This window comes from Leopardus geoffroyi, chromosome B2 (genome assembly GCF_018350155.1).
Source record: "Leopardus geoffroyi isolate Oge1 chromosome B2, O.geoffroyi_Oge1_pat1.0, whole genome shotgun sequence".
Classification (NCBI taxonomy): domain Eukaryota; kingdom Metazoa; phylum Chordata; class Mammalia; order Carnivora; family Felidae; genus Leopardus; species Leopardus geoffroyi.
Genome location: NC_059332.1, coordinates 26,686,475 through 26,712,895, shown reverse-complemented (window position 1 = coordinate 26,712,895; position 26,421 = coordinate 26,686,475). Strand labels below are relative to the sequence as shown.

Below are 26,421 nucleotides of genomic sequence, written 5' to 3'. Positions count from 1 at the left end.
CAGACTCTGAACTGTTTTATCTCAATCTATCAGTGAATATCTCTGAATAATGAACTGCTTCACCTGCTAGATGAGGGCAAAGGATAGGAGGATAAATAAAGTTGCTTCAGTTTTTAAATTAAATGAATAGATGAAGCTAATCTGGTTTGAGGTCCATTCATTCTGGGGTATTCATTCCATAAACACCCACTGAGCACATCCTATGTTTCAGGTACTCTGAGGGCACTCGGGGCTATGAAACAAGGTCAGCATGGTGATCAGATGTGGAAAGTTTTGTGTCTGTGAGAAGGCTGCCCAGCTAACTTGGGACAAGGGCTCTGGCAGCAGCGATTCAAAGGGTTGTAAATAAAGGGTGACAGGACTATAGGGGAAATGGTCAATCCTTGTGGATAAGCAGCTGGGGAGGAGAGTAATAAAGAAGAGGCAGCTCAGAGTGACCCCAAAGCAGAGCAGAATTTTGAGAAGAAATGAGCAGACTGCCTAGCTACCTCTCAAACATGCTACAAAGATGGAACATAAGCTGTACCTAAAGATCTTAAAATTCTTCCTGATGCAAGAACTGTCATTAATTATTTTTTTAACACAAACTTGTGTGATAATCATGGTTTTCATGGAATTTAGTTTTTTCTCATCCTGATGTTTTTGCTACTCCAGTTTATATGGGAAACACAGCTGTAGGAAAAAGGAAGCCCTTTTGGGAAAAGGAAAAAGGAAGCTGGTGAGAGGAAGCCCACCAGCCACCTAGCCACAGTATAATGCTGTTCACATAGTGCCCAGCACACATCAAGTGAAACAGGGCATACCACTAGTAGTCTGTCATGCTTTAAAAGGGTTTTCATTGAGCAAAGCCAGGTGGTTAATACTCAAGACACTGTTAGCCCTATCACAGAGGCTCAGAAGTAAGACTTCTTGATACTGTTCCCCTCCCCTTCCCCTCCTCCCCCCTTCAGAGAGAGAGGAAGAAAGAGGGAGAGAGAGATGACAGGAGGGGTGGAAGGACAGAGGGGAAAGGAAGGGGAAGGAGGAGAAAAAGAGGGATAGAACAGAGGGAAGGAATGAGGGAGGAAGAAAGAGAAAGAAAGGAAGATGGAGGGAGGAGGAGAGGGAATGTCTGCACATGGTGAGTTAGGAAAGATCCTACTGACATGCTTAATGAAGTCAACACAATTTCTTTGAGTCTCACTAGACTTCTAACATCTCAGAGCCCTACATCACGCGCAATTAAACAAGCAAACCAGTAATTCATTAGGGATAATTTTAATAGATGACTCATTTAGCCCAGCCAGTCAATGATGCTTTGGTTTCCCAAAGGCTCTAGCAGATAGTTAACTACAATGAAGCTTTCAGCTGTCACTGACAAAAGGTGATGGAATTTAAACTACCTATCCCATTTCTTCAAACTTATTCAGTTTTTTTTGAAGATAAGGATCAAATGAAATGATTTCTGTGAAACCTGTATTTCCTGTACAGAGTTGATATCTTCTTCAAATTATATGAGTGTACAACTATTAAGTTAATACTGCAGAGGAAGTCTCCCATTTAGAATAGAAGACTTGGCCTTTTAATTTTTGGCTCTTCAAATGTTTTAGAGTTTCTTTCTATCTCAGTTTCTCTTTTGTGTGTTCTTTTTTCCACAGAAGGCCAGTGGTAAAAATGCTAGTTAATTTGTAATTCCTAGTGAGGGGTATTCTTATTAGAGGGGTAAAAAAAAATGGCTTTAAAATCTCACAAGAATGACTCATTATACCAAGAATCAAGCCAGAAATGTCATGCTGTATCACATGAAGGGATTGTGCTGAAGAGCCATGTTCAATACAAGGCCTGGGCATCTCCTTTCCAAGCCAGATTTTTTATATGGAAAATGAAAATAACAATTCCTGCTCTCCTAATCCCTGACTAAAATTTATTGGGAGAATTGAATCCAAAGATATAAATGATAAAGCACTACACAAATATAAAAGGATAACCTTCAGGGGGTTAAAAAAAAAGTCTGGTGAAAGCTCTTTGTATTTTGTTTTCAAACTTGAAATTTAAGATCCAGTGAAAATCAGCAAGCAATTCTTGACTTAAAGGAGATATTTATAAGAAAAAACACATGAAGCCATGAAGCCTCGGGGATTCTGATCTTTGCCTTTGCACTGGCAAGGAGAGAGAATCAAGTGCCACACCCAGCATGAGTATTTGTATTGTGTGGACGTGATGACAGAATGGCCAAGAGGCAAGGGCCTTGGTCACCTTCCTGGAATGCAACCTGCCTCCTCCAGGCTCCACCCAGGCAACCCACACACCATCGCCCCTGGGGCGGAAGCTCACCACTCCACTTTGTGAGTCAGAAGCTGGAGGATGGACCTGGGAACAGGGATCTGCTTGGCCAGGGGAGGAAATGAAAGTACACACTCGGAGCACTTAAAAAGATACTACAGAATACTTCTCTTTTCTGCTAGCTACACAGTTTACAGTTTTCTACAGCTGCTATCAGAGATCTCCACATAAGAATCTTTAACTTTTACATGTACAAAAACAAAGTCGTATTATTAGAAAGTGACCTGCTCCTATTATGTGTATGTGTGCATGTGTGTGGGTGTGGGTGGTGAAGGAGATACTGGGGACTGGGAGGGGGGACAAGAAGGGGGAAGGCAAGGAGGAGTGAAAGTTTTCCACAAACAATAGAATTCGTGACAGAAATCCTGCTTTATCTAGAAGAATCCTCTACCAAATGAGAGGCTTGAAAACTGCGACAAAATATAGTGAGGACCACACATGGAAAGATGTTTCTGAATGAGCAGATGTCAGTGTTACCAGTCATGCAGAGGGGCACTTAATCTTGTAAGCCAATGCTACTTTTGTGATTATGAAAATTCTGTCTGGTAAATCAGGACCAGTATATCAGTCTTTCATTCTACTTCTTCCATCTACTTAAATATCCTTCTTTTACAAATAGGAATAAAGTCTAATGATAGTAGAATCTGCAGATAATTGGGAAACTTATAGTACAAGAACATATGGGCACTATTCAGTTTTCCTTTATGGTCTGCATGTAACAAGAGTGAAAATTGCTTGAAAATTACTTGCTAGAATCAAGTAAATCCATCACAATTAAAACCTAAAATATGGTTAAAATCATATTCAGTACATAATGTCTTATGCTAAGTTTAGAAAATAATCTTTTAATAATGAGAGGGATAAAACACATTTCATATATACATATTCATTTTTATAAACCATATAAAGAAATGGTCAAATTGGGAGAGTATTTTTTGGGCATCTGCCATTCTGTGCCAGGCATGTTGGGAAGCACAATTACGACAAAGAGGAAAAATAGCCAGTCCCTGCCTTCAAGGAGCTTCGTGGAGAGAGATTGACACTAGCCAACTAACCACATCATAGCTATGCTTGTGGAGAAATGGTTTTATTCTCAGAGATTTCAATTTACTTAGATTCTTCAGGAAGTAATAAACAGTAATGAGTTAAACCCAACCATTCCCCTTATAATGAAAAAACATAACAGAAGTGATCTCAAATATTTTACATAACTTTGAGAGGTAGCTGGGAAGCTATTCTAAGGAGTAATTCATCTCTTTCTGTAGGAACTTTACTATTTATTTCCATGGGAGACTCAAATCAACAATGCAAAGACAGCTTTACAAAAGGTTTCTCAATGTTGCCTTTAAGTAATTCTACTTCTGTAAAACTGCACTTGTTAATTAACTGGGCTTGGCTCAAGCCCCAGTCTATCTTTCCTAAAATGAAAAGGGGATCTTTGCTTAATGGTATCCCAAATTCATCCATTTGGGGCATATTTAGCCTGCATGCATGATACATCCAGTTTCTCAAACAATGGTAAAAGCTACATGGGAAAACCTTTTGGAAATCTGATCCCAAGAGGACAGCGGCTTTTGATTATTCTTGAACCACAATAAGGCAGAGAGTACAGAACATGGGACAAAGTCATGGAACAAACCCATTTAAAGCTATTTAACTAGCAAATCAAAGTGGCAGACATTCCATTCCTGTACAGCATCTATTCCCAAGACAGTCCAAAAAGGTGTCTGCCTCTTGGTATCACAATTGCTTCCCTGGGCAACCAGACCATCAGTGGGACAGATTAAGGTATCTACCACAGAGATTGTCCTTGAGTTCAGATCTAATTGCTCTACAAAGCCATCAGGTATCCCAATTTTACTAAACTCAATTTGTAGAAAAATAAATAACTGATCTCACAAATGTAGAAGATCCAATACTCAGAGAGGGGATCAAAATTTTTTCCTTCCCTAGAAAGAAAAGATAAGGAGAATTTTTGACAATTCACTGCAGAGAATAAGCAGGGGAGATATTTTCTAGCATGGTATACAGAAGCAGAAAATAAAATCCATGTCCTTGCCTTACAGAATATTCTATTTGGAACAGGTTTTTGCTTTATGGTTTTGGATATAAAGGCAAAATTAACACGCTCGTATTAAAGGGCCCCATAAGGCCAAGACTGGGAACCTGGAGCCTGGGATCACGAGGGCAGTAAGAGGTTCTCAAATGGTCTGAGAAAGCTATAGGAAAGGGCCACAGGGCCAGACTCTGTGAGGATAAAACATAATTTTAGTAAATGATTCCCTGTGAATGAAGCAGAAAACTAGGATGAAATCAAACAGTACTTTAGAATGAGTGTAAAAATTAGGATTGTTTCTGTGTGTGTGTGTGTGTGTGTGTGTGTGTGTATGAGAGATATTAATTTATTGGCATTCCTGGGCATGAGTCACATGAAAGTAGGAAAGACTAACTTCATTGCAAATACTTTCTGTCCTTTCCAGAGTGTGCTAGTATAAAAAATGAAGCATTTAATATTAAAGATACATAACTTCTACAGGCAAATTCATCATCAAATTTAGATGATGTCGTATTTTAAAAGAGGCAATTATGTCTATATCACACGAATAGCCTTGTTATTAAAGTTAAATAGCCAGTTTTCATTTGTGGGCGGAAGCAGATGTGAAGTGGAAGGCCAGTGAAAGGAGAGAAGCAGGAAGGACAGAGGAGAGCATGAGGAAGGGTAGCTCAGCCCGGATGAGGACCAGCACAAAGGGACTGGGCAGGCCTGACGGGCGGTGGAAGCAGAAAGCTCGTGGAATCTCACAGTACACTTTACATGTAAGTCAATGAGTGTCATAATCTAAGAGGAACAGGAAGGGGCTTTCACACTGTTTCCCTAGGACTGTTCTCAGAAATAGAACCAGGACTTTCTTAGGTACAAGCTATCGTTTCATGTTCCACAGTGGTATAATGACACTTAGCATCATGAGAGTGAGTAAAGGGTGGAGTACAAGCTTCCAACTTAATGTGGTTAATTGCTACCCATTAGACTTAAATGGCATTTACACAAAGTTTCATAATCCGTTTCCACAGGCACTGTATCTCCTGAGTATGCAACTCCATTCTATATTCATTTTCATTTTTTCCCTCCAAATTCACACACTTATACACATTTGCCAAGAACTACTTTTTCCAATTTAATGTCAGATGCTCAATTTTAGATTTTTAAAATACAATTGAAAATATCTAAAAATGCATCCACCTCCTTGTTCCTAAACTATCTGTGGATGAAAATTTGATGAATAATCCATCTTAGAAACTTTGATGGTGTAGTCTTCATTCACTGAGATAGCAATTTAAACAGTCTAGAGGTTCTGGGGATCTTGGGGCACATTCACTCCTGTAATATCATCCCCAGCCACACAAGACCTGGCCAGAGGAAATAAGGCAACTATGACTTTCTGCATTTGTTTAGTGAGGCCTTACTAAAGAATAGACTCTGGCACCATGAACACTTTGAGAATTCAAACACAACAAGTAATCAAGCTACTCCGCTGAACATAAAAAAGAAAAAAAAAACCTATTTGTTGATGTTGCAACTAGTAAGCTTTCCCTTAAATAAAATCTCAGAAAGTTTAAATGGCATCCTTTCTTTCCAGATTTGTATGAATTAACACAGGATGCAAAATGCTAGCAGCAGACTGACAGATGAATTAGAAACAAGGGGGAAACACTGGTTAATCCTCCCCAGCTCTGTCAACAGTCTACTTCTCCCCCTGCCAGAGGCTCCCTGGCTTTCCCCTGGTCTCTTTTATCAGCTGAGAACTGGAAGCTGTAAGAAAAATTAACTCATGCAGAAGACAATGAACAGAGAGGGATGGACATCTAACTATTTTCCCCAAACACACCCTCCGCATCTTTGCCTAATACGGTCAATATAATGAGTTCAGCAAGATCTGGTCATCTCTGTTTCAGCCACACACTCTCTTCCAGATATTTCTCCTCCATTTGAACTATAAATGGAACAGAGAGAAAAGAGAGAGAAGTTCAATGTCTTGGCTCTCTGGGAAATGGAAAGTTAGGCAGACCCCACTGCTTATTGTCTCTCCTCCCCTCACTTCAGTGAGAATTAGTGGTTGTGAACATGGCTTAGTTATCAGGCCTGGGCTGGAGTTCTGGCTTCATTCACCTCTGATGGCCATGGCTTTGGGCAAATCATACCCTGAACTCTCCAACCCTCAGTTCCTTCATCCGTGAAGGATTGTTGTATGTTTCATATAAAATAATGTATGTAAAGTCCTCTATAAAGTTTTTGACCCATAATGAGCATCCAACATTTGGCAATTTTTATTATTTTTATTTCTAAAAGTAGTTTTTTAAAATTAATATATGCTCCCTGCCGAAAAAGAGGAGGAGGAGGAGGGAGAAAGAAAAAGAAAGGAAGGAAGGAAGGAAGGAAAGAAGGAAGGAAGGAAGGAGGGAAGGAGGGAGGGAGAAAAGAAAGAGGTGTGTGTGAGGGACTATTATATTAAAATTCAGATGAGTCTCAAAAATCCCGCCCTACCCCCCATAATATGAATGTGCCCTGGATTGCCTTTAGAACAGGAGAACTCTTCAGGAATATCTGTATGGTCAGTTGTTGGTAGTAAAACCTCATGATATTTTTTAAATGGTTTTGCTGAGTCTTGGATAAAGTTCAGACTTGGGTCACTGATTATCCATGTATCCCAAGACTAAGGACCCTCTTGTGAGTTGATAAAAGCTTAAAGATACTTCCAGTCCAGTACTTATCAATTAGGTCATCGTTCCATATTTTCCAGCTAAAGTTGTATCCTAGCTAGTTTTATCAAGGTAGGATCACACTGGGACCTCATTAATCAAACTGTTACCGTTAATTTTAAACATATAGTGCCATTTTCCAACTCTTCACTGTTAATGTTTATATATATATATTATTAAAAGGGTAGCAAAGTTAAATAAGTTTGAGAAACACTTTATTAATCTTAATAGGCAGTAGTGCATTCATATATTCTAAGTTTTTTTTTTTAATTTTTTTTTTTTAACATTTATTTATTTTTGAGACAGAGAGAGAGAGAGCATGAACAGGGGAGGGTCAGAGAAAGAGGGAGACACAGAATCTGAAACAGGCTCCAGGCTCCGAGCTGTCAGCACAGAGCCCGATGCGGGGCTCAAACTCACGGACCCTGAGATCATGACCTGAGCCGAAGTCGGACACTTAACCGACTGAGCCACCCAGGCGCCCCAATATATTCTAAGTTTTGAGAAGCCAGTCCATTATAAAGAAATCTGCTTACATTTGTGAAATTTAGCATTGTGCAGGCTTATGTGGCTTTAGACAAAGTTTACAAGACTGTCATCTACAGCAACTAGAACCATGACCATGGTAGGTAGTCAACAGAAGGTGTGTGGAAAGAACAGTGCCTCCTAGAGAAGTTAGAGATCCTCTCCTTTCAGGCACCACTGGTACTGTGTTGACATCTTGAATTTGTTTGAATGTGTTCTCATAAATACAATGGTTCAATGTATGTGGACGGAGGCAGGCATGAAAAGAGTGTGATGGTGTCACATAATTACTTAAGAAGATAAAAATATTTCAAAAGTTTGAATTATCAACTGACTATATCCTGTAAGAAGTACAAATTCTCGACAACCCGCGTTTGTGTAAATTGAGTATTTAGAGCTCTGAGCCATCAGCACTACAGAGTAGTTTTTAAACAGTAATACTTTTTTTTTCTCAAGTTGCAACAATTGTAGATGTTAATTATAGGATCTGGGTGGTGGGTATATGGCTGTTAATGGTAAAATTCATTCAACAATCCTGTACGTTTAAAATGTTTATAATAAATATTATTGGAAAAGATGTAAGCACATAACTTATTTATTCTGAAGTACAGCATGATTTAATATAGGTTTTATATTCTTCACTTCAAGTTGAAATACCCCTTACCCACTCAGCTTAAGTTTTAAATCATTTTGATCTAGGAAACAAGACTATAAATGGATGTTAATGAACCTGAATCAGCAACAGGAAGTGGCTTTGTATAAATTCTTGCAAAAATGTTTACAAGACAGAGGTAGATTCTAATCACGAATGTACAGCACATTAATGCTAATTTTTTACAAGGTTGTTATTAGGCCCTTTTCACAGATGGGTAAACTGAGATATAAAGCCCTAAGACTGAAGAACAAATCACTGACACAGCTAGGATCCCTATACTCTGTTTGTCAAACGCTCTCTACTCTTCATCATGGAAGTTTATCCATACGTAAAAAAGTGTAAGTCACTTAATCTAAAGATTCACCAGTACAATATGTTTGTGTATAAATGAGAAAGATTATATAATTAAAACGTGTGTAAATAAGATGCTATTATAACTTGTTTGATCTGTACTTGTCAAGGCTTCTTTATTCTAAAGCTGATTATAGCGCCAGGATGCAGATGCACTTTAAACAAACAATGTTTCTCTTTTTTCATTCTTATGCTTGTTGATTTTAATTTTAGCAACATCTGCTTTTAGTCGTAAGTCTGTGAAGTAACCTCATTTTAACACGTTTAGAAATGCAAGAGATGGTAACACTTCTTAAAATGGAAATAGCAAACTAGGTATTCTTACTTAATAATGGCACTTTTCCAGAAATCAAGAAATTTAAATTGAGACATCCTTCAGGACCCATAAATGAGAACTATATAATACTTCTTGCATCATCAACATGTGTTACTGTCTGAACCCCAGGGTTCAGCAAAACCTACTTGTACTGTGGAACAAGCCAGGTCTTGAATGACAATGACAATGACTTAATTTTGTATGTCTGTTTCTCCATAAAATCTGAAAATTTTACATTTTTCCTGAAAGGCCAGAACATTTTACTCTTGTGTGGATGCTTTGGTTCACTGTACTGATACCATTTTGTCAAGGAATCGTCAAAATGGCATTTGGGAAGACCTTTTTGAAGTCTTTGAGCCAAAATGTTTATAAAATGCTTTTATTTTAAATGAATACAAATGTGGCCCCTTTGTTTCAAGGTTTGAGCTACACCCAGGACCAGCGCTAGCCTTGGCATTTGGGGAATGATGTGATACCAGGGTCCTTCTTCCAGATCCACTGAGCTCACAAAAGACTTACTCATTACTTATGTATTTAACAGTGTCATGAGTTTCTAAAACACTTTTTGGCTTATTTTTAAAATGTCATTAAATTTTTTTCTGATTGAAAAGTTTATATTCATTTCAAATATATGGAAAATATAGAAATACAAAGAGAAAAATAAACATAAATGGTAATAAGCATTATTAAGATTTGGTATACTGTTTCTCTATCAAAATCTATTTCTTTTTTTTTTTTTTATTTTTTTTAACATTTATTTATTTTTGGGACAGAGAGAGACAGAGCATGAACGGGGGAGGGGCAGAGAGAGAGGGAGACACAGAATCTGAAACAGGATCCAGGCTCTGAGCCACCAGCATCAGCCCAGAGCCCGACGCGGGGCTCGAACTCACGGACCGCAAGATCGTGACCTGAGCTGAAGTCGGACGCCCAACCGACTGAGCCACCCAGGCGCCCTATATCAAAATTATTTTCTGAGTTCTAGTACAAACTTCATTTTTTACCCCAGTGCAAAAAAATAAAGTTAAATAGAATGAAATTTGATCTATTTTGTTCTGAATTTGGAGAACAAGAATTTGGAGAAAGAAAGATAACTATACAGCTATCTACTGCTCTAAGCATATGCAGAAAGCTAGAATGATAGTTTTGAAAAAAAATTCATTTTTATGAACCTTGCCTCATATTTTTAAGTAGGTAAGGCCATATAGATTAGACAAAACAGACTTTCAGCTTCTATTATTAACATCTCCTTTCTCCTACTTCTTAAATTTCTGAAAAGGTGGGCTTATATATTTTTTAATGAAATGTTCTTAGAATATATCTAATGTCTATTGTCATAAAATGCCTCTTTGTAATGACAGCTTCAAAGAACATACCGAAATTATCTAAATGTTATGCTGTTCAAAATTTAAAATCAAAGCTGTTCTTCATCCATAATATAAATCAGTATTAGGTGTACAAGTACCCATTTTTAATTGTTATGAACAAAAATAATAACACCTGAAACTAACCTCTGTGTTAGCAAGTAAACTACTTGTTTGCTTTCTTTCGTAAACGTTCAAGTTTCTTTTTGAATCGCATCAATGAACAAGGAAGCCAGATCCGGTTTCCCAGAGAGGAATCATTAAGGACAGAAATAGTCTCCTGAGCACAGGAAATCTGTAAGCACCTAAACAAGGACAAACAGACTCCAGGGAAAAAGACAATGTCACCAACATGCTCCTTCATGTCTGGCCACAGAAAGAGCCATGTATATTTAAAAGGATACTGATCAGGGAAAGGTAAAATATAACCATTTGCTTAAAGAAAAGTCACACTACTTACACATGTAACACATCTAATCCAGACCAGAATTTAATGTGCAGATAAATCCCAAGAGTGAGAACTTGAATTTCCCTTCAACTATATCCAGTATTATGCAATATTATCATTATTAACAACTCTATCTCTATTTAATGAACAAAATTCATTGGTGTGTAAAGTCACACACTGAGAAGTATGTAGGGTAATAACCAGACACTCAAGCAGCAGAAACCAAAACCTCCGCAAGAATTTCACTCTTAGAGTACTTTAGTAGAATAATGTAAACCTGAAAGTCTTAGATTATACAAACTGAAATTAGGGAATATTTCCTGAAGCTCTGAGAACTGTATCTGTATACCTAAAATTTTTTTCACAGTTATATGACTTTTGAGTAGGCAGGAGGGAAAAGGTGCACAAAGTGAGGAGATAGAGGCTTTAGGAAGGAAAGAATACTACTCAAACATTTTTCAACCATCCTCGGAACAACTGACCTTCATTTTAATGACCTTCATTTTAATGATGGAAAGAACAATTGTGAAAGGTTTCCATATTCAAGTAACATTCAGTGTCATCTACATGTAAAATGGAACCATGGAGCCTTAAAATGAAAGCAGTGTGAGTGTAAATATATCTGCATTAGCAAAATTTTATATGCTACCACTTCTTCTAGGTCATGCTTTTCCACCAGAGGCCTGGCATTGAAAACACCAACTGATACAGGTATTTTTAAGAACATAATGAGTCAGTTCCTACCTCTACATAGTCCTTGGCATGGCCCCAATCTCGCTTGGCATCCAGATTTCCCAAGCTGAAACATTCCAGTTGTCCAAGGTAAATCTTAGCCACTGACCGGCTAATTTTTCTAGTAACAAAATTAGCTCCTAAAAAGAGATAAAAGGATGTATGTATTATCAGATAGTACATTTGACATTTAACAGTTTGGTGAACCAAATCCAATCTCAGGCTCTAGGCATTTCTTTCATTCTCCCCCATCCCCCCTCCTTTAAAATAAGAATGAAAGAAAATGATCACTAACTGTCATTTAGATAAGTTAAGAAGCTCTAATTCTATGTGTCACATCAGCTCTACTTTCATAACAAACATTTTTCTTTTGGGGACGTCTTAACATTCCTAATTTGCTGCTGCAATATGTGACCCAGGCATTAGGCCAAAGAAAAGCTATTGGAATGCCAGTTTTTAAACAGAAAATTCAAAAGGGTTGTACAAAGGGAAATGCCAGAATGGAAGACAGACATCTAAGACCACCCTGATTTTTTTTAAGAACATAAACAGCATATGTTCCTATTAATAAAGCTATTTTGGAGCTCATGGGGAAAGGGAGAGGAGTAGATCACAGGCTATAACCAGTTACAGGAAACAAACAAGAAATGCATTTGGGTTGCCAATAAGTGGTGATCATTCTTCTTTGGAAACTTGCAAAGCTATCCAGTTATAAATTATGACACAGTTCCAACTCAAAAGTTTCTCTCTACTATACTTACTGAAATGCCACCTTCCAAATTCACTTAAGTGCTATCTACAGAAATGGGCTCCTGAATTCTGCATAAATACTTTGAAATGATTGGAGGAAAGGTGCCATAAATTGAAGAAAGAACTGAAATTGTTTTATGTTCTCTGGTCTTAATGAAAGGTTCTACTTTTTAAAAGATTATAGAGAAGGACAAAATAAAAGACACTTTGGAGATAATTTTACCCATGGCTCTGTTTCTAGGTAAGGTTAGCACAAAGCACCAAATTCTCAAGGTAATAATACACATAAAGTCAATGATGGCTTCATACAGTTTAGATAGATTACTATCATAATTTATCACATTTCAATAACTTTAGCTTTGTTCTTTTGCAGATTAAGCAGGGAGGTTAGTTATGATGAAAGCTTTTGGTTTCTAGAGAAACTGGCACAGTGATAAGGGGAATTTTTCTAAATAGGTTTACTAAATTTTGGCAAGAACATGTCCCAGGGCAAGTGCCAACATATACTAGATCACTGACTACAAAAATTTGGTATATGCATTTATACCAATGCCATCATTAAAGATGACAATGGGATTTCTATGGAAATCTAAATTTTCAGTTTTTCTTAGCAGCTCATAGAGTACACTAATAAATCCAAAGTTTCAACTTTCCACGGCAGTTTATAAAACAGAGCTCCTTCAAAAACCAGACTTTCAAAATGAAGAAATATTAAATAGGTGCAATCCTTCTCAATCTGCTACCCATTAGCAATCATTTATTCTCCATTGACTTGTAACAAATAAAATTAAATTTATAATTAAATGTAGATTTCTTGATGTCTGCCTTTTTATTTTAATATCAGGACTATACTATCATTACAAATATACTAGATAAACTAGTGATGCCATATCACTAAATAAAGTTCCCAACAAAAAATAGTTCAGATTACTCTCTTTACTAGTAAGCAAATGTTTAGGGGTCAAATGGAAGCATGTGACCATGTTCAATGTATCTAGGTCCTGTCCTTCCCTATTTATTCTTTCAAATAGTATTAACTGAGTACCTATCAAGCACTAAGCACTGAGCTGGGGAACTTGGGAGTGATGCAGTAGCAGCTACTCTCAAGTAGTAGAGAGAGGGTAAGATAGACAAATCAATGCTGCCAGAAGTGAGATGACAGATTTGCAAGAACAGAAACAGTCAAATCTGGTAACTCAGTAGCTGGATGTGGTCAGGAAACACCCACCAGAGAAGCAGCCTGCATGGAGTCTCCTCATGAGGTCATGAAGCAACTAATTAGCTGTGAGACAAGGACAGTGCTCCAGGCACATGCAAAGGCAGTGCAGGGGTTTCCAGCAGGCCTGTCTTTAAATCCTTATCACAAGCCTGCAATGATCATGACCTCAAGACCTCTAACAATGGCTATCACTTTTAGCACTGCACTGAGCTCTTTAGATGAAAAAACTCATTTAGTTTTTAGAGAAACCCGAGAACTAAGAACTGTCATTACCCCTTTTGTAGGTGAAGAAGCTGAGATTCAAAGAACCTATGCAAACTGACCATTTTAAAACAGATTTACATCAGTGACTGTAAAATTATAAAGCCCAGGTTCCCTCCTTGACGGGACAGAATGTCTTGCTAGGAGATGTGGAACCTTCCTTATCTGCATCCAAAAGTTGTCTTGGATAATGGTCAAGTTTATTTGAATATGTAGTTCTCAAAATGTAATTTTTAAATATGATTTGTTGTTAAACTGGCTTACAACACCCAGTGCACATCCCAACTGTGGAGTGCCCTGCTCAATGCCCATCACCCATTTTTCCTCTCTCCCACCCCCATCACCTTCAGTTTGTTCTCTGTATTTAAGATTTCTTGTGGTTTGCCTTCCTCTCTCTCTGTATCTATTTTTCCCCCTGCCTTCCCCCATGGTCTTCTGTTAAGTTTCTCAAGTTCCACATATGAGTGAAAACATATGATATCTGTCCTCCTCTGACTGACTTATTTCAGTCACCATAATACCTTCCAGTCCCACCCATGTTATTGCAAATGGCATGATTTCATTCTTTCTCATTGCCAAGTAGTATTCCATTGTGTATATAAACCCCATCTTCTTTATCCATTCATCAGTTGATGGACATTTAGGCTCTCTCCATGATTTGGCTATTGTTTAAAGTGCTGCTTTAAACATTAGGGTACATGTGCCCCGATGCATTAGCATTCCTGTATCCCTTGGGTAAATTCCTAGTACTGCTATTGTTGGGTCATAGGATAGTTCTATTTTTAATTTTTTGAGGAATCTCCACACTGTTTTCCAGAGCAGCTGCACCAGTTTGCATTCCCACCAACAGTGCAAGAGGGTTCCCGTTTCTCCACATCCTCGCCAGCAACTGAGGTTTCCTGATTTGTTCATTTTAGCCACTCTGACCAGTGTGAGGTGGTATCTCTGTGGTTTTGATTTGTATTTCCATGATGATGAGCAATGTTGAGCATCGTTTCATGTGTCTGTTGGCCATCTGGATGTCTTTTCTGGAAAAGTGTCTATTCATGTCTTCTGCCCATTTCTTCACAGGATTATTTGCTTTTCCGGTGTTGAGTTTAGTAAGTTCTTTATAAATTTTGGATACTAACCCTTTATCCAATATGTCATTTGCAAATATCTTTTCCCATTCTGTTGGTTGCCTTTTAATTTTGTTGATTGTTTCCTTTGAAGTGCAGAAACGTTTTATCTTGATGAGGTCCCAATAGTTCCTTTTTGCTTTTAATTCCCTTGCCTTTGGAGATGTGTTGAGTAAGAAATTGCTGTGGCTGAGGTCAAAGAGGTTGTTGACTGCTTTCTCCTCTAAGGTTTTGATGGTTTCCTGTCTCACATTTAGGCTTTTCATCCATTTTGAGTTTACTTTTGTGTATGGTATAAGGAAGTGGTCTAGTTTCATTCTTCTGCATGTTGCTGTCCAGTTCTCCCAGCACCATTTGCTAAAGAGACTTCCTTCCCTTGGATATTCTTTTCCTGTTTTGTCAAAGATCAGTTGGCCATACATTTGTGGGTCCAATTCTGGGGTCTCTATTCTATTCCATAGGTCTATGTGTCTGTTTTTATGCCAGTACCATACTGTCTTGATGATTAAAGCTTTGTAATACAGGCTAAAGTCTGGGATTGTGATGCCTCCCACTTTGGTTTTCTTCTTCAATATAACTTTGGCTATTTGGGGTCTTTTGTGGTTCCATACAAATTTTAGGATTGTTTGTTCTAGCTTTGAGAAGAATGCCGGTGCAATTCTGATTGGGATTGCATTGAATGTATAGATAGCTTTGGGTAGTATTGACATTTTAATAATATTTATTCTTCCAATCCATGAGCATGGAATGTTTTTCAATTTCTTTGTGTCTTCTATTTCCTTCATAACCTTTCTATAATTTTCATCATAATGATCTTTTACATCTTTGGTTAGGTTTATTCCTAGGTATTTTATGGTTCTTGGTGCAATTGTAAATGGGATAGTTTCAAATATTAATTTCTTAATGTTATTCCTTATAACAGCTTTCTTGAGATATAATTCACATACTATATAACCCATTCATTTAAAGTGTATTATTGGGGCGCCTGGGTGGCGCAGTCGGTTAAGCGTCCGACTTCAGCCAGGTCACGATCCTGCGGCCCGTGAGTTCGAGCCCCGCGTCAGGCTCTGGACTGATGGCTCAGAGCCTGGAGCCTGTTTCCGATTCTGTGTCTCCCTCTCTCTCTGCCCCTCCCCCGTTCATGCTCTGTCTCTCTCTGTCCCAAAAATAAATAAACGTTGAAAAAAAAAATTAAAAAAAAATAAATAAAGTGTATTATTGAATGGCTTTTAATACATTTACAAAGTATACAGCCACCATTACTAACATTTCAGAACATTTTAGCACCCCCAAAAACACTTAGGCAGTCACTTCTCATTTCCCCCAAAGGCCTCTTGCCCTAAGCAACCACTTATCTGCTCTCTGTCACTACAGATTTGCTTATTCTGAACACTTCATATATAAACAGACTAATTTTTGGTCTTTTGAGACTGGCTTCATTTTAGCAGAACATTTTCAAGGTTCATCTATGTTACAGCATAAATCAGTACTTCATTCTTTCTTTATGGCCAAATAATATTTTATTATGTGGATATACCACATTATTCATTCATCAGTCAGAAGGTACACATTGGGTTGTTTCAATCTTTTGGTGATTGTGACGAATGCTTATGAACACTTATGTAGAAGTTTTTGTACCGACATCATGTTTTCATTTCTCTTGGGTATATACCTACAGGTGGAATTACTGGGTTACAGGGCAACTCTACATTTAACCTACTGAGGAAATGTCAAACTGTTCTCCAAAGTATCTGCCATTTTATATTCCCACCAGCAGTGAACTGGGTTCTCATTTCTCCACATCCTTCCCAACACTTGTTACGGTTTATCTTTTCCGGTAATAGTTTTCCTAGTGAATACTGAGTGTTATCTCAGCATGGTTTTGATTTGCATTTCTCTGATGACTAATGAGATTGGGCATCTGTATTTTTACATGCTATTGGCCATCTGTATACCTTCTTTGGAGAAATGTCTATTCAGATCCTTTGCCCATTGTTTAATTGTGTTGGTTGTGTTTTTACTATTGAGTTGTAAGAGGTTTTTTTTACATATTCTGGATCCAAGTCCTTTATTAGATATATAATTTCCAAATACTTTCTCACATTCTATAGCTTCTCTTTTCACTTTCTTAATGGTGTCCTTTGAAGTGCAAAAGTTTTTGTTTGTTTTTTGTTTTTAATTTTGATGAAGCCCAATTTGTCTATTTTGGAGTAATACGAGCTTTAGGTGTCATATCCAAGAAGACTTTGCCTAACCCAAGATTATAAAGATTTTCTCGTATTTTTTAAAGTAAATTTTTACAGACTTTGTTTTTACATTTAGGCCTCTGATTAATTTTTCAGTAATTTTAGTGTATGGTGTGATGAAAAGGGTTCAACTCCATTCATTTTTATGTGGATATACAGCTGTCCTGGCCCCATCTATTGGAAAGGTTATTTTTTCCTCCTTTGTATTGTCCTGGCACCTTATGTGAAAAATCAATTAATCGTAAATGTATGAGTTTATTTCCGACTTTCAATTCTTTTCCATTGATCTACGTATCTATCCTCATGACAGTATCCCACATTCTTAATTACTTTAGATTTATGGTAAGTTTTAAAATCAGTAAGTGTGAGTTTTCTTTGTTTTTTTTTTTTTTAAACATTGTTTTACTTATTCTTAGTCCCTTGAATTTCTTTGTGAATTTTATGTTCAGGTGGTTAATTTCTACAAAAAAAAAAAAAAAAGCCACTGGAGATTTTGATAGGGATTGTGTTGAATCTGCAGGACAATATGAAGAAAGAATACTGTCATCTTAACCATATCATGTCTTCCAATTTATGAACACAGGATGTCTTTCTATTTACTTAGGCCTTTTGAAATTTCTTTCAGCGATGTTTTGAAGTTTCCAGAAAATAAGTTTTGCTTTCATTTTGTTAAATTTTTTCCTTTGACATTATTGTAAATGGAATTGTTTTCTTTAATTTCATTTTCAGATTAATTTTAAACATTGTTGTTATCATATGCTTCACTAATTAGTTTTTGGAGAGGCTTAAAATTATTATTTTTTAAATTTGCTCTCTTCATTTTTACTCCTTATCACCTGCTGTTTTTGGGAGAGAACTATAAAAATAATTATATATTAGAATGAGACCTTAGAGGCCACTTTGACAAACCATCCCAAGTGTGCAGGTGGAGAAAGACAGGCAGAGAGGCTGAGCAAAACTGCCCAACAGTCAGGACAAGCAGGTAAGCCTGATCCAAGCCTGTCTGGCTTGCTTTCCCACCTGTGCTGATTTCACTAAGCCACAGTGCAATGCAGGAGGTATCCTTCCTCAGATGAGATTATTTAAGTGGTTGTGCATTATAACACGTGGATAATGGACCTCTCGTAATTATTTTAAATGTACACTTGATTTCTAAGAGCCTTAAACTAGAAGACCTTAGTGTCAAGAAATGAAAAGTTAGCCCAATGAACTGACCAAAGGCCAGCTCTGATAGCTACTGGCTATGTGATCTTGCACAAACCATTTAACGGCTCTGAAGTTATAGTCTGTTCTGTAAACTATCAATATAGTGATATGTGCCATGTCAAATGTTCCTGTATCTGAAACAACACTGTAGAACATAAATCATTACGGAAATGTAAGGAATTAGTATCATCATGTCCTCATTTGTAAAACAAGGATAATAACAATACTTACCATGTAGATTTGATGTTTAAGTGAGAAAATCAAGGTAATATGATTAGCAAGTTCTCAATAAATGTTAGCTATTATGATAATTATTGCATTACAATGTTAGCGGTATCTATAACTAAGCATGAATGAAAGTTCATATTTCTTACATCTGTTATGACGAAGTCTCTTAATTCTCTGATTTTGAAAATCTAAACTTGAGAATAGAGGTAAATAGTCAAAGTCAAATGTACAGACTCACACAATGAAAGCGCTAATAAACATTTCTTAAACCACTGAACGTTACTTTGTCAATGTAAACTCATTAACATAGAAAAAAAGAGTGGTCACACAAATGTATATCCATAAGAAAAAAAATTAAGATGAATTTTAGTCCAAATCTTAGTTCTAAGTCTGAGATCATGAGTTCTAGCACAGATAGAATGAAAAGAACAGAATTTCTGTTTTGGCAATGTTGCATATAAGAAAAACTGCCACATTAAAAAACACCAAGATATGCTGGATAAAGCATTAGTATTATTAATTTAAATTCAAAGCTGAGTCTCAAAAAAGTACTCAAGTGAAGGGAAAGCTCCAAAGCACATGTCTGGGTGGACACTAAGGGCTCTGGGCTAAGAACATGACTGGAATACCACCTCAGGACCTAGAAATAGGCTTTAGCTTTAATGTCCAAGCTGAGGCAAAGGACATGGCCTTGGAAGTGTAACACTGGAAGTAGGGTTATACACTATATGAGTTATTAATAGTTCTGTTCCCTTTATAAGTGCCATTACCTTAAATAAGCATTTTAACTTTTCAGTTGCTTTATCTATAAAATGGGATAATAATCCACTCTAAGGACCTAGTAAGATACTTAGTTTAAAGGCTGTATAACTCTATATCATTGTAAAGTACTTCTATTAGCTATAAATGTTTATTGTCTTGGATATTTTTACTGTGATAAATCTTTTAAAATAGTAAAATCTTTTTCTTCCACATTTGTCTTTATGTGACCTTCTCCACAGTTAGCCCAAGTCTGGAGAAAGAACAGAACTGTATCAAATAGTCAAAAAGAAAGAGTTAATATTCATCCCTATCATTCAAAATAGGATTCCATAACAAGACAGTAAGTTTGAAAATAAGGTCATGGAAAAGTAATTTTCTAAATAAGTTTAGTGTATCAAAAACCAAGAGTGGTCACAACCCAAAGTTTCTCACACATTCTGATGGGCAGGCATGTGGCCTGTGGTTCTTGTAAAAAGGACAAAAAGAGGTAGCAGGTGGGGGGTGCCCAGGCCACCCTGGGCAGTGGAGGACACCAGCAGAGGCAATGTTCTAACCTAGCTTCTGTGGGATAACAAGTAAATTATATTGAAGAAATCATCAAGAGGAGGAGACTTCAACCTACTTCATGCTGGAGACTCTGGAGAGATCTCTTTAGGATGCCACCCAGACTGACCTGGGATAGCTGCATCAAGAAACATGAAGCAGTATTATGAGGCTCTCTTACAGGGCATGGGCAGTGGTGTGAGAGCCAACAGGCCTGCCCTGCAGCCCTGAGTGGGCTGGAGGCGGTGAGGGAGGATGCTCTGTAGTTGAGGCTTGGAGGTAAAACCCGTAGGATATGGACTACATCTTACATGTAGTGGGTCCACCATGCCAATGAAGGATGGGGTGAGGCTAACTCACTCCAGGAGCCTATGGAAAGAGAAGCCCCTGAATTTTATAAGCAGCAGGCACCAAAAAAGAGCCAAGCCTGCCGCCTCCCTGGCTATTAGGCAAGGGAATGGCTTGTATCAGCAGCTCTGCAGCTGAGATCAGCAGTGTGCCGAGTGTACCATGTGGGCCTGAGGATTCCAGTTGCCTCCTTGTCAACACCAAGTCAAATAAGCCACATCTGTGTCCCAGATAGCCAGATGCCATCTCAAAGACAAACAAGGGAAGAAGATGGCATGCCTAGAGAAACTAGCTTCAAAACTGTAATACAGCAGACAATTACATTTTTAACTGAATTTGGTTTTTGTTTGTTTGTTTGTTTGTTTCATTTTATTTTGTTTGAGAAAAGTATAAGTTTAACCTTTAGGGACTGTATGACTTTCCTGTGGCTGCCATAACAAATTAGTACAAACTAGGGGGCTTAAAACAACTGAAATTTATTCTTTCACAGTTTTGGAAATACAAGTCTGAAATTGAACAGGGCCAAGTTCCTTCTGGGAAGTCTAGGGGATAAACCTTCCTTTGCCTCTTTCTGGTTCCAGGCATTCTTGATTCTTGGCTCTGGCTACATCACTCCAATCTCTTCCTCCATCTTTACACCATCCTCTCCTGTACATCTATGTCTTTGCCTCTTCTGTTTCTTATAAGAACACTTGTCATTGAATTTAAAGTCTACCCTGGTAATTCAGGATGATCTCCTCGTCTCAAGATTCTTCATTTAATTATATCTGTAAAGACCCTTTTTCCAAATAAGATCACATTCACAAGTTTCTGGAATTAAGAAGTAGGCAGATCTTTTTGGGATCACTCAATCCACTATAAGAATCACAGATTAGAATATTTGAGAAAATGATAAAACACAAATCAAGCACTGTTATATTATTTTAATAACATCTTAAGAGAATGATATATCTTTCATGAGCACAACAAACAGTATCTGGTTGCAAAAGATTAATTTAAAGGTGATAAAATAAGTTTCTTCTCTATTGTAACTCTGAAGTTTGCCTCAGTTAATCTGAGTAGCTCCCAGAGTCTCTCCTTCAGAGAATACACATCTATTTATAATTTTGGACTGGAAATGCCATGCATATTCCCATATTTACCAATTTCCCTTTTTATCATTCCTTCTTGAATCTTCCTTCTGGCATAATTTCCTTTCTTTTGAAAATGTATCCTTTTGAAATTCCTTTAATGTAGAGAAATTGGCTCATATTTGAAAGATAATTTTGCTAATTTCACAACTGCAGGGTGCAAACTATTTTCTTTGAGCATGCTAAAGGTATTATTCCATTGTATTCTGGTTTCCATTTTTTGCTATGGTAAGTGTGAGGTCATTCTATTATTCCTTAGTAGGTCATCTTTCTTCCTCCCATTAAAGATTCTCTCTTTGCCTCTGGTATCCCAGAATTTCAATTCAATGTGTCTAGATACGTTTTCTGCATGATGCACACAACACTTAACAGTGTCTCTTATAGCAGGTCTGGAAATCTCTCAGTAACCATCTCTTCCAATATTGCCTCTTCATCACTCTATTCTGTTTTCTTTTCTCTTACTATTTGCTTCTGGGAAGGAATGTTAGACATTCTTATTTTGCCTTCCAAAATCTTAATTTCTTTCTTCCTCTTCTTCCTCTTTCCTTTCTTCTCCACCTTCTTTTATTTATTTCTGTGTTTATTTATTTATTTTAATAATTTTCACCTCTTTATCCTTCTCTGCAATGTTCCGGGTAATTTCCTGAGATCCATTTAATTTTCCTTCAGCAGTCTAATATTTTAAAGTCAGCCATATAATTCTTTGTTTCCATAATTATTTTTGTTTTTATGTCTAAAGTTCTCTTTGGTTCTTTTTCAAATCTGCCTGGGCAGTTCTATATTCTGTTGCTGCTTATTTATTTTTTATGATTTATCAATTTATTTACCTAGAGATATCTTAGTAATTTTATATTCTGAATTTGATAATGCCACTATTTAAAGTTCTTGGGGATGGGGCGCCTGGGTGGCGCAGTCGGTTAAGCGTCCGACTTCAGCCAGGTCACGATCTCGCGGTCCGTGAGTTCGAGCCCCACGTCAGGCTCTGGGCTGATGGCTCAGAGCCTGGAGCCTGTTTCCGATTCTGTGTCTCCCTCTCTCTCTGCCCCTCCCCCGTTCATGCTCTGTCTCTCTCTGTCCCAAAAATAAATAAGCGTTGAAAAAAAAATAAAAATAAAGTTCTTGGGGGGACTAATTTCTTGTTTTTCTCCTGCTGAATATGACTGATGGTAGCTTGTTTCCTTGTGCATTTGATGACACTCAGAGTTCATACTTAGTAATCTTAATCTGCTGGAAACCAGAGGACATGTCTGAGAATGACTGTTTCCTCCTGAGAGGGTCTATGTTTGTTTCTGATGGAAGTCAGGAGATGCTAACCTCTGCAACCTTTCATCCCCTTCCACTGTGCCCAGGTTAATAAGGTTCTGCTCTTCTAGTTTGTTGCTAAGGCCAAAACTGAGCCTTCTAATTAAAGAGGATGGACATTACCTAAAGGTCTATTAAAACTAGGTAAACAGGACTGGATACCACTTTGGGGTCCCTAGTGGTCCCCACCTACAGTTGGGAGGCGATTGTCAGGAAGATGAAGATAGATTTAGAGAAATAAAGATATTAAAAGAAATTATTTGCTTTGTATAGCTGGATGCAAAGCAAATAACTGTTCCACCCAACACATATTTATTTTTATTTTCATACTAGACATTCAGAAAAAATTTATTTTTATGTTTTCTTTAAACGGAGTATGCCTGTTCAATATGTATGTATGTATGTCTTTGGCTCAAATACGATTACTTTTAATAATTTTTTTCACACAACAGGCAAATATGTTTTTTTTTCCTTATGAAATTCTGAATTAGAATATCGTCTTGTCTTGTGGTTCTTCCCCTTTACACTGGGCCTCACTTCCTGTGAGAACAGATGATTAAGACCTGCTGTGAGATCATTCCAGCACCAACACACAGGAGGCAGCTCAGATATAGAACTAAAGCCAAATTCCTAATTTCCTGGCTTTGTTCTTATATCTAATCCTTACATCAATGTATGTGTGAGTATGTATACGCACATATGCCTTGTTAAACTTTTTACTATAATACCGTAAAATATACCAATAGTATTTATAGTCAAATATCTTCTAAACCAAAATTTTAAGGAAAAGAAGAACTGACAAAATTTATAACATATATCGTAAATTATCAGCATTAAACTTTAAGACATGAATAGCAGCATACTTATTGCAATTAAAGAATTAGATCATCTGTTAAATCACCATCTTTACCACAATGTACTACCCTCTGTACAAAACAGAGGTTTTGTTTTTATTTTTGTTTTTATAACATACAAAATACAACAATGGACATTTTATGATGATCAAATAGAACTAAGGGAAGAAACATTGAGGGAGATACAGTAATTCCTACGAGGGATAATTCTGCTTACCACATTAAACAAAACTGCTTCATTCTGGCCCTGCCATTATACTGTCTAACTCCCAAGAAGTAAAGTAGCTGTGATTGTGTGGCAATTTTCATTGTTAGTATGTGCACATGTATACACAAATATGTATGCTGAAGACATACATATAAATACATGCAAAATATATCCCTGTCAGCATCCAAATAGTATGTGAAGTAACCACAATTTCTCTAAGAAAAGTTTTATTTCATTGCCCAGTACTTCATCCAAAAGCTGTAGATTTAAAGATTTTTTGGAGTTAGATAAAGTACAAAGCCCGTTTGGATGCTATTCATTGCAAAACAGAAATCATTCCAATTTATCCTGAACCCCTCATGAACCTCCGCCCTGGGGCCCTGCATTCCCCCCCTGTGGTAGTCTCTGGCCACCCCACTGGGAACTGCCTGGGCCGTGGCTCACTGCAGACAGGGTGTAGAAAGAAGAGACACTGGGAAGGTCATGGCTGACTGAGCAGACTGCAGAGATCAGAGAGCTCATACCTCATTTGCTCACCAAGTCCTGCCAAGAGCAACACTATTTAACTGCAGGTACTCAAAATCCAACAGGCATGCTTAAAGGAATCTCAGGCTTACAAGAGGACCATTCACAACGTACATTTGTCGAGGATAGCTACCACCTTTTGGCAATTATTCATAAATACATGTTTAAAGAGAAAGATTCAAGCTACTTTGCTCTTTGCATCAAATGTTCAATGCCTTTTCTACCGAGATTAAGATGATTCAAATTCACAAATCTTCATTTTCAGGGTTTCTCAGCTTTAGCACTATTGACATTTGGGGCTGACCTGTACATTGCAGTGTTTAGCAGCATTCCTGGCTGTTACCCAAGAGATGCTAGTAGCACCCCCTTCTCAGCAGTGGCAACCAAAAATGTCTCCAGACATTGCCAAATGTCCCCTGGGGAAACAAACTGCCCCCCTCCTTGAGAATCACTGCCTTAGTCAAACAAACGAATCCTGACAAAGACAAAATCCCACAAAATTAAAACAAATTTATATATAAACGCTAACCTTACCCACAGATACACTGTGTTATTTTAAGTCTCTCCATTCATTTGATACACTGACGAAACTATCAGAGAACTAATAAACATGAAATATTTAAATCATGATGAGACAGGGTGAGTCTTCATCTAAAGTCAAAGTGAATATATGAGTCTGGCCTCCTGAGGAGGGTCTAGGTGAAAGCACACATTTGGGAACCATTGATGTGTGGATGGTATTTCAAGTCCTGAAACCAGCTGAGACCACCAAGAGAGGGAAGTGAGCAAGAAAACAGAAATGGTCCAAGAACCGAATCCACTGACACTACAACATTTAGAGGTCAAACAGATGAGGAGGAAACAGTGAGGCTGAAGGAAAACAAGAGCAGGGAAGAATCCGGAAAGTCTGGAAAGCGCGTGCCCAGGAGGTTGTTAATCACCACGACTGTAGGTCAGGGAGGAAGACAGGGGACAGATGGAAAAATGACCAATGGGTATGGCAGACTCAAGGTGACTGGCGACCCTGATCAGAGAGCCTCAGAGGAATGTAGTCAGAAATCTGATGGGTGAGAGGGTTAAAGACAGAATGGAGGAAAGACTGAGAAAATTTTATTTCAAGATGGGAGAAAAAGTAACATTTGAAGGGAGAGATCTAGTGATGAGGGAGAAATAGAAATGATCCAGGAGAGAGGTGAAAATTGCTGGTGTCACACCTTTGGGTTGGTGATTACAAACAGGGCCTAGTGGACGAATGTTGAGTTCTCCAGACAGCCCATCCATGGGCATAGGAGAGAGGGTAGAAAGAACAAAAATTCAGATTAAAAAATGTGCAGATGTTCCCTCTGAGGGTTTCTATTTCCCTCTCAAATCTTAAACAAACACTTCCCTCTGCTATATGATTTATCCTCCTGTCCACAATGTCCATCCTCACAGCAGCATTATACCAGTTCTCCAAGCATACAGAACTCCCAGTCTCTTGTTCATGCAGATTCCTCAGTCTTTATTTCCTTCTTTTTCATATAATGAGCCATCACTTTGACCATTTTCTTGCTAATACCCTTAATTCCTTTGCTCTCCTGGCTGTTCCACTTCACCTACTCTGCAAAACCTCATATCAATATCAATGTCTTTCCTCCTATGTTGTGGCCTGAGTGCTGTGGGAGAACACACCTATTCTAATTATGCTCTCCAACTCAAGCTAAGCTCCTGCTGCCTGGCTGGTAATCATTTTATGTGATCTGCAAGTTTCCATCCGGCTGTTCTCCTACTCACCTCAGGGGATATAACCTTTATCTCACTCATGTCTCCTTTACCTCAGCTGACATGATTTTTTAGATGTCACTGCTTGATGAATGGGCTATCTACCCAGCTACTTGGGAATCCCCTTTGACTCTTTCTCATTCACATCTGCCAGTCAACTGCCCAACTCCTACTGCTTCTACTTCTCAGACATTCCTACAGAACTTCCAAATCAAGCCTCTAGTAGACCATGATAGTGATGGCTGCCTAATTTGTAGATGCCCCTGAAGGACATTTTTGTGTTCCTTCCTTCTTTGCCTGGTCCTAATGGCAGTGGACTGACTCTGCCTTTCTGACTGCACTGACTTATTCAAAAGCATGAACCGAACCCACGCTGACCCAAAGAACCACAGCTACAGTGACTGGTTGAGGGACAGGCACCCCATCATGGCAGGCCAATTAGACTCCTTCCCTTGGCCTTTTCTAAATAGAGTTGAGGGAGCATAGTGA

At 37.8% G+C, this 26,421-nt stretch overlaps 1 protein-coding gene across 3 annotated transcripts in view; it reads right to left on the bottom strand.

Moving 5' to 3' along the window:
- The window catches only part of GMDS (GDP-mannose 4,6-dehydratase), a 642,226-nt gene that overhangs the window by 301,279 nt on the left and 314,526 nt on the right, over positions 1-26,421 (bottom strand). For all 3 annotated transcript variants that reach the window (XM_045497606.1, XM_045497607.1, XM_045497608.1), the window contains one exon: positions 11,484-11,611. In XM_045497606.1, the coding sequence (XP_045353562.1) occupies positions 11,484-11,611 (128 nt within the window). The remainder of the gene's footprint in view (positions 1-11,483; positions 11,612-26,421) is intronic.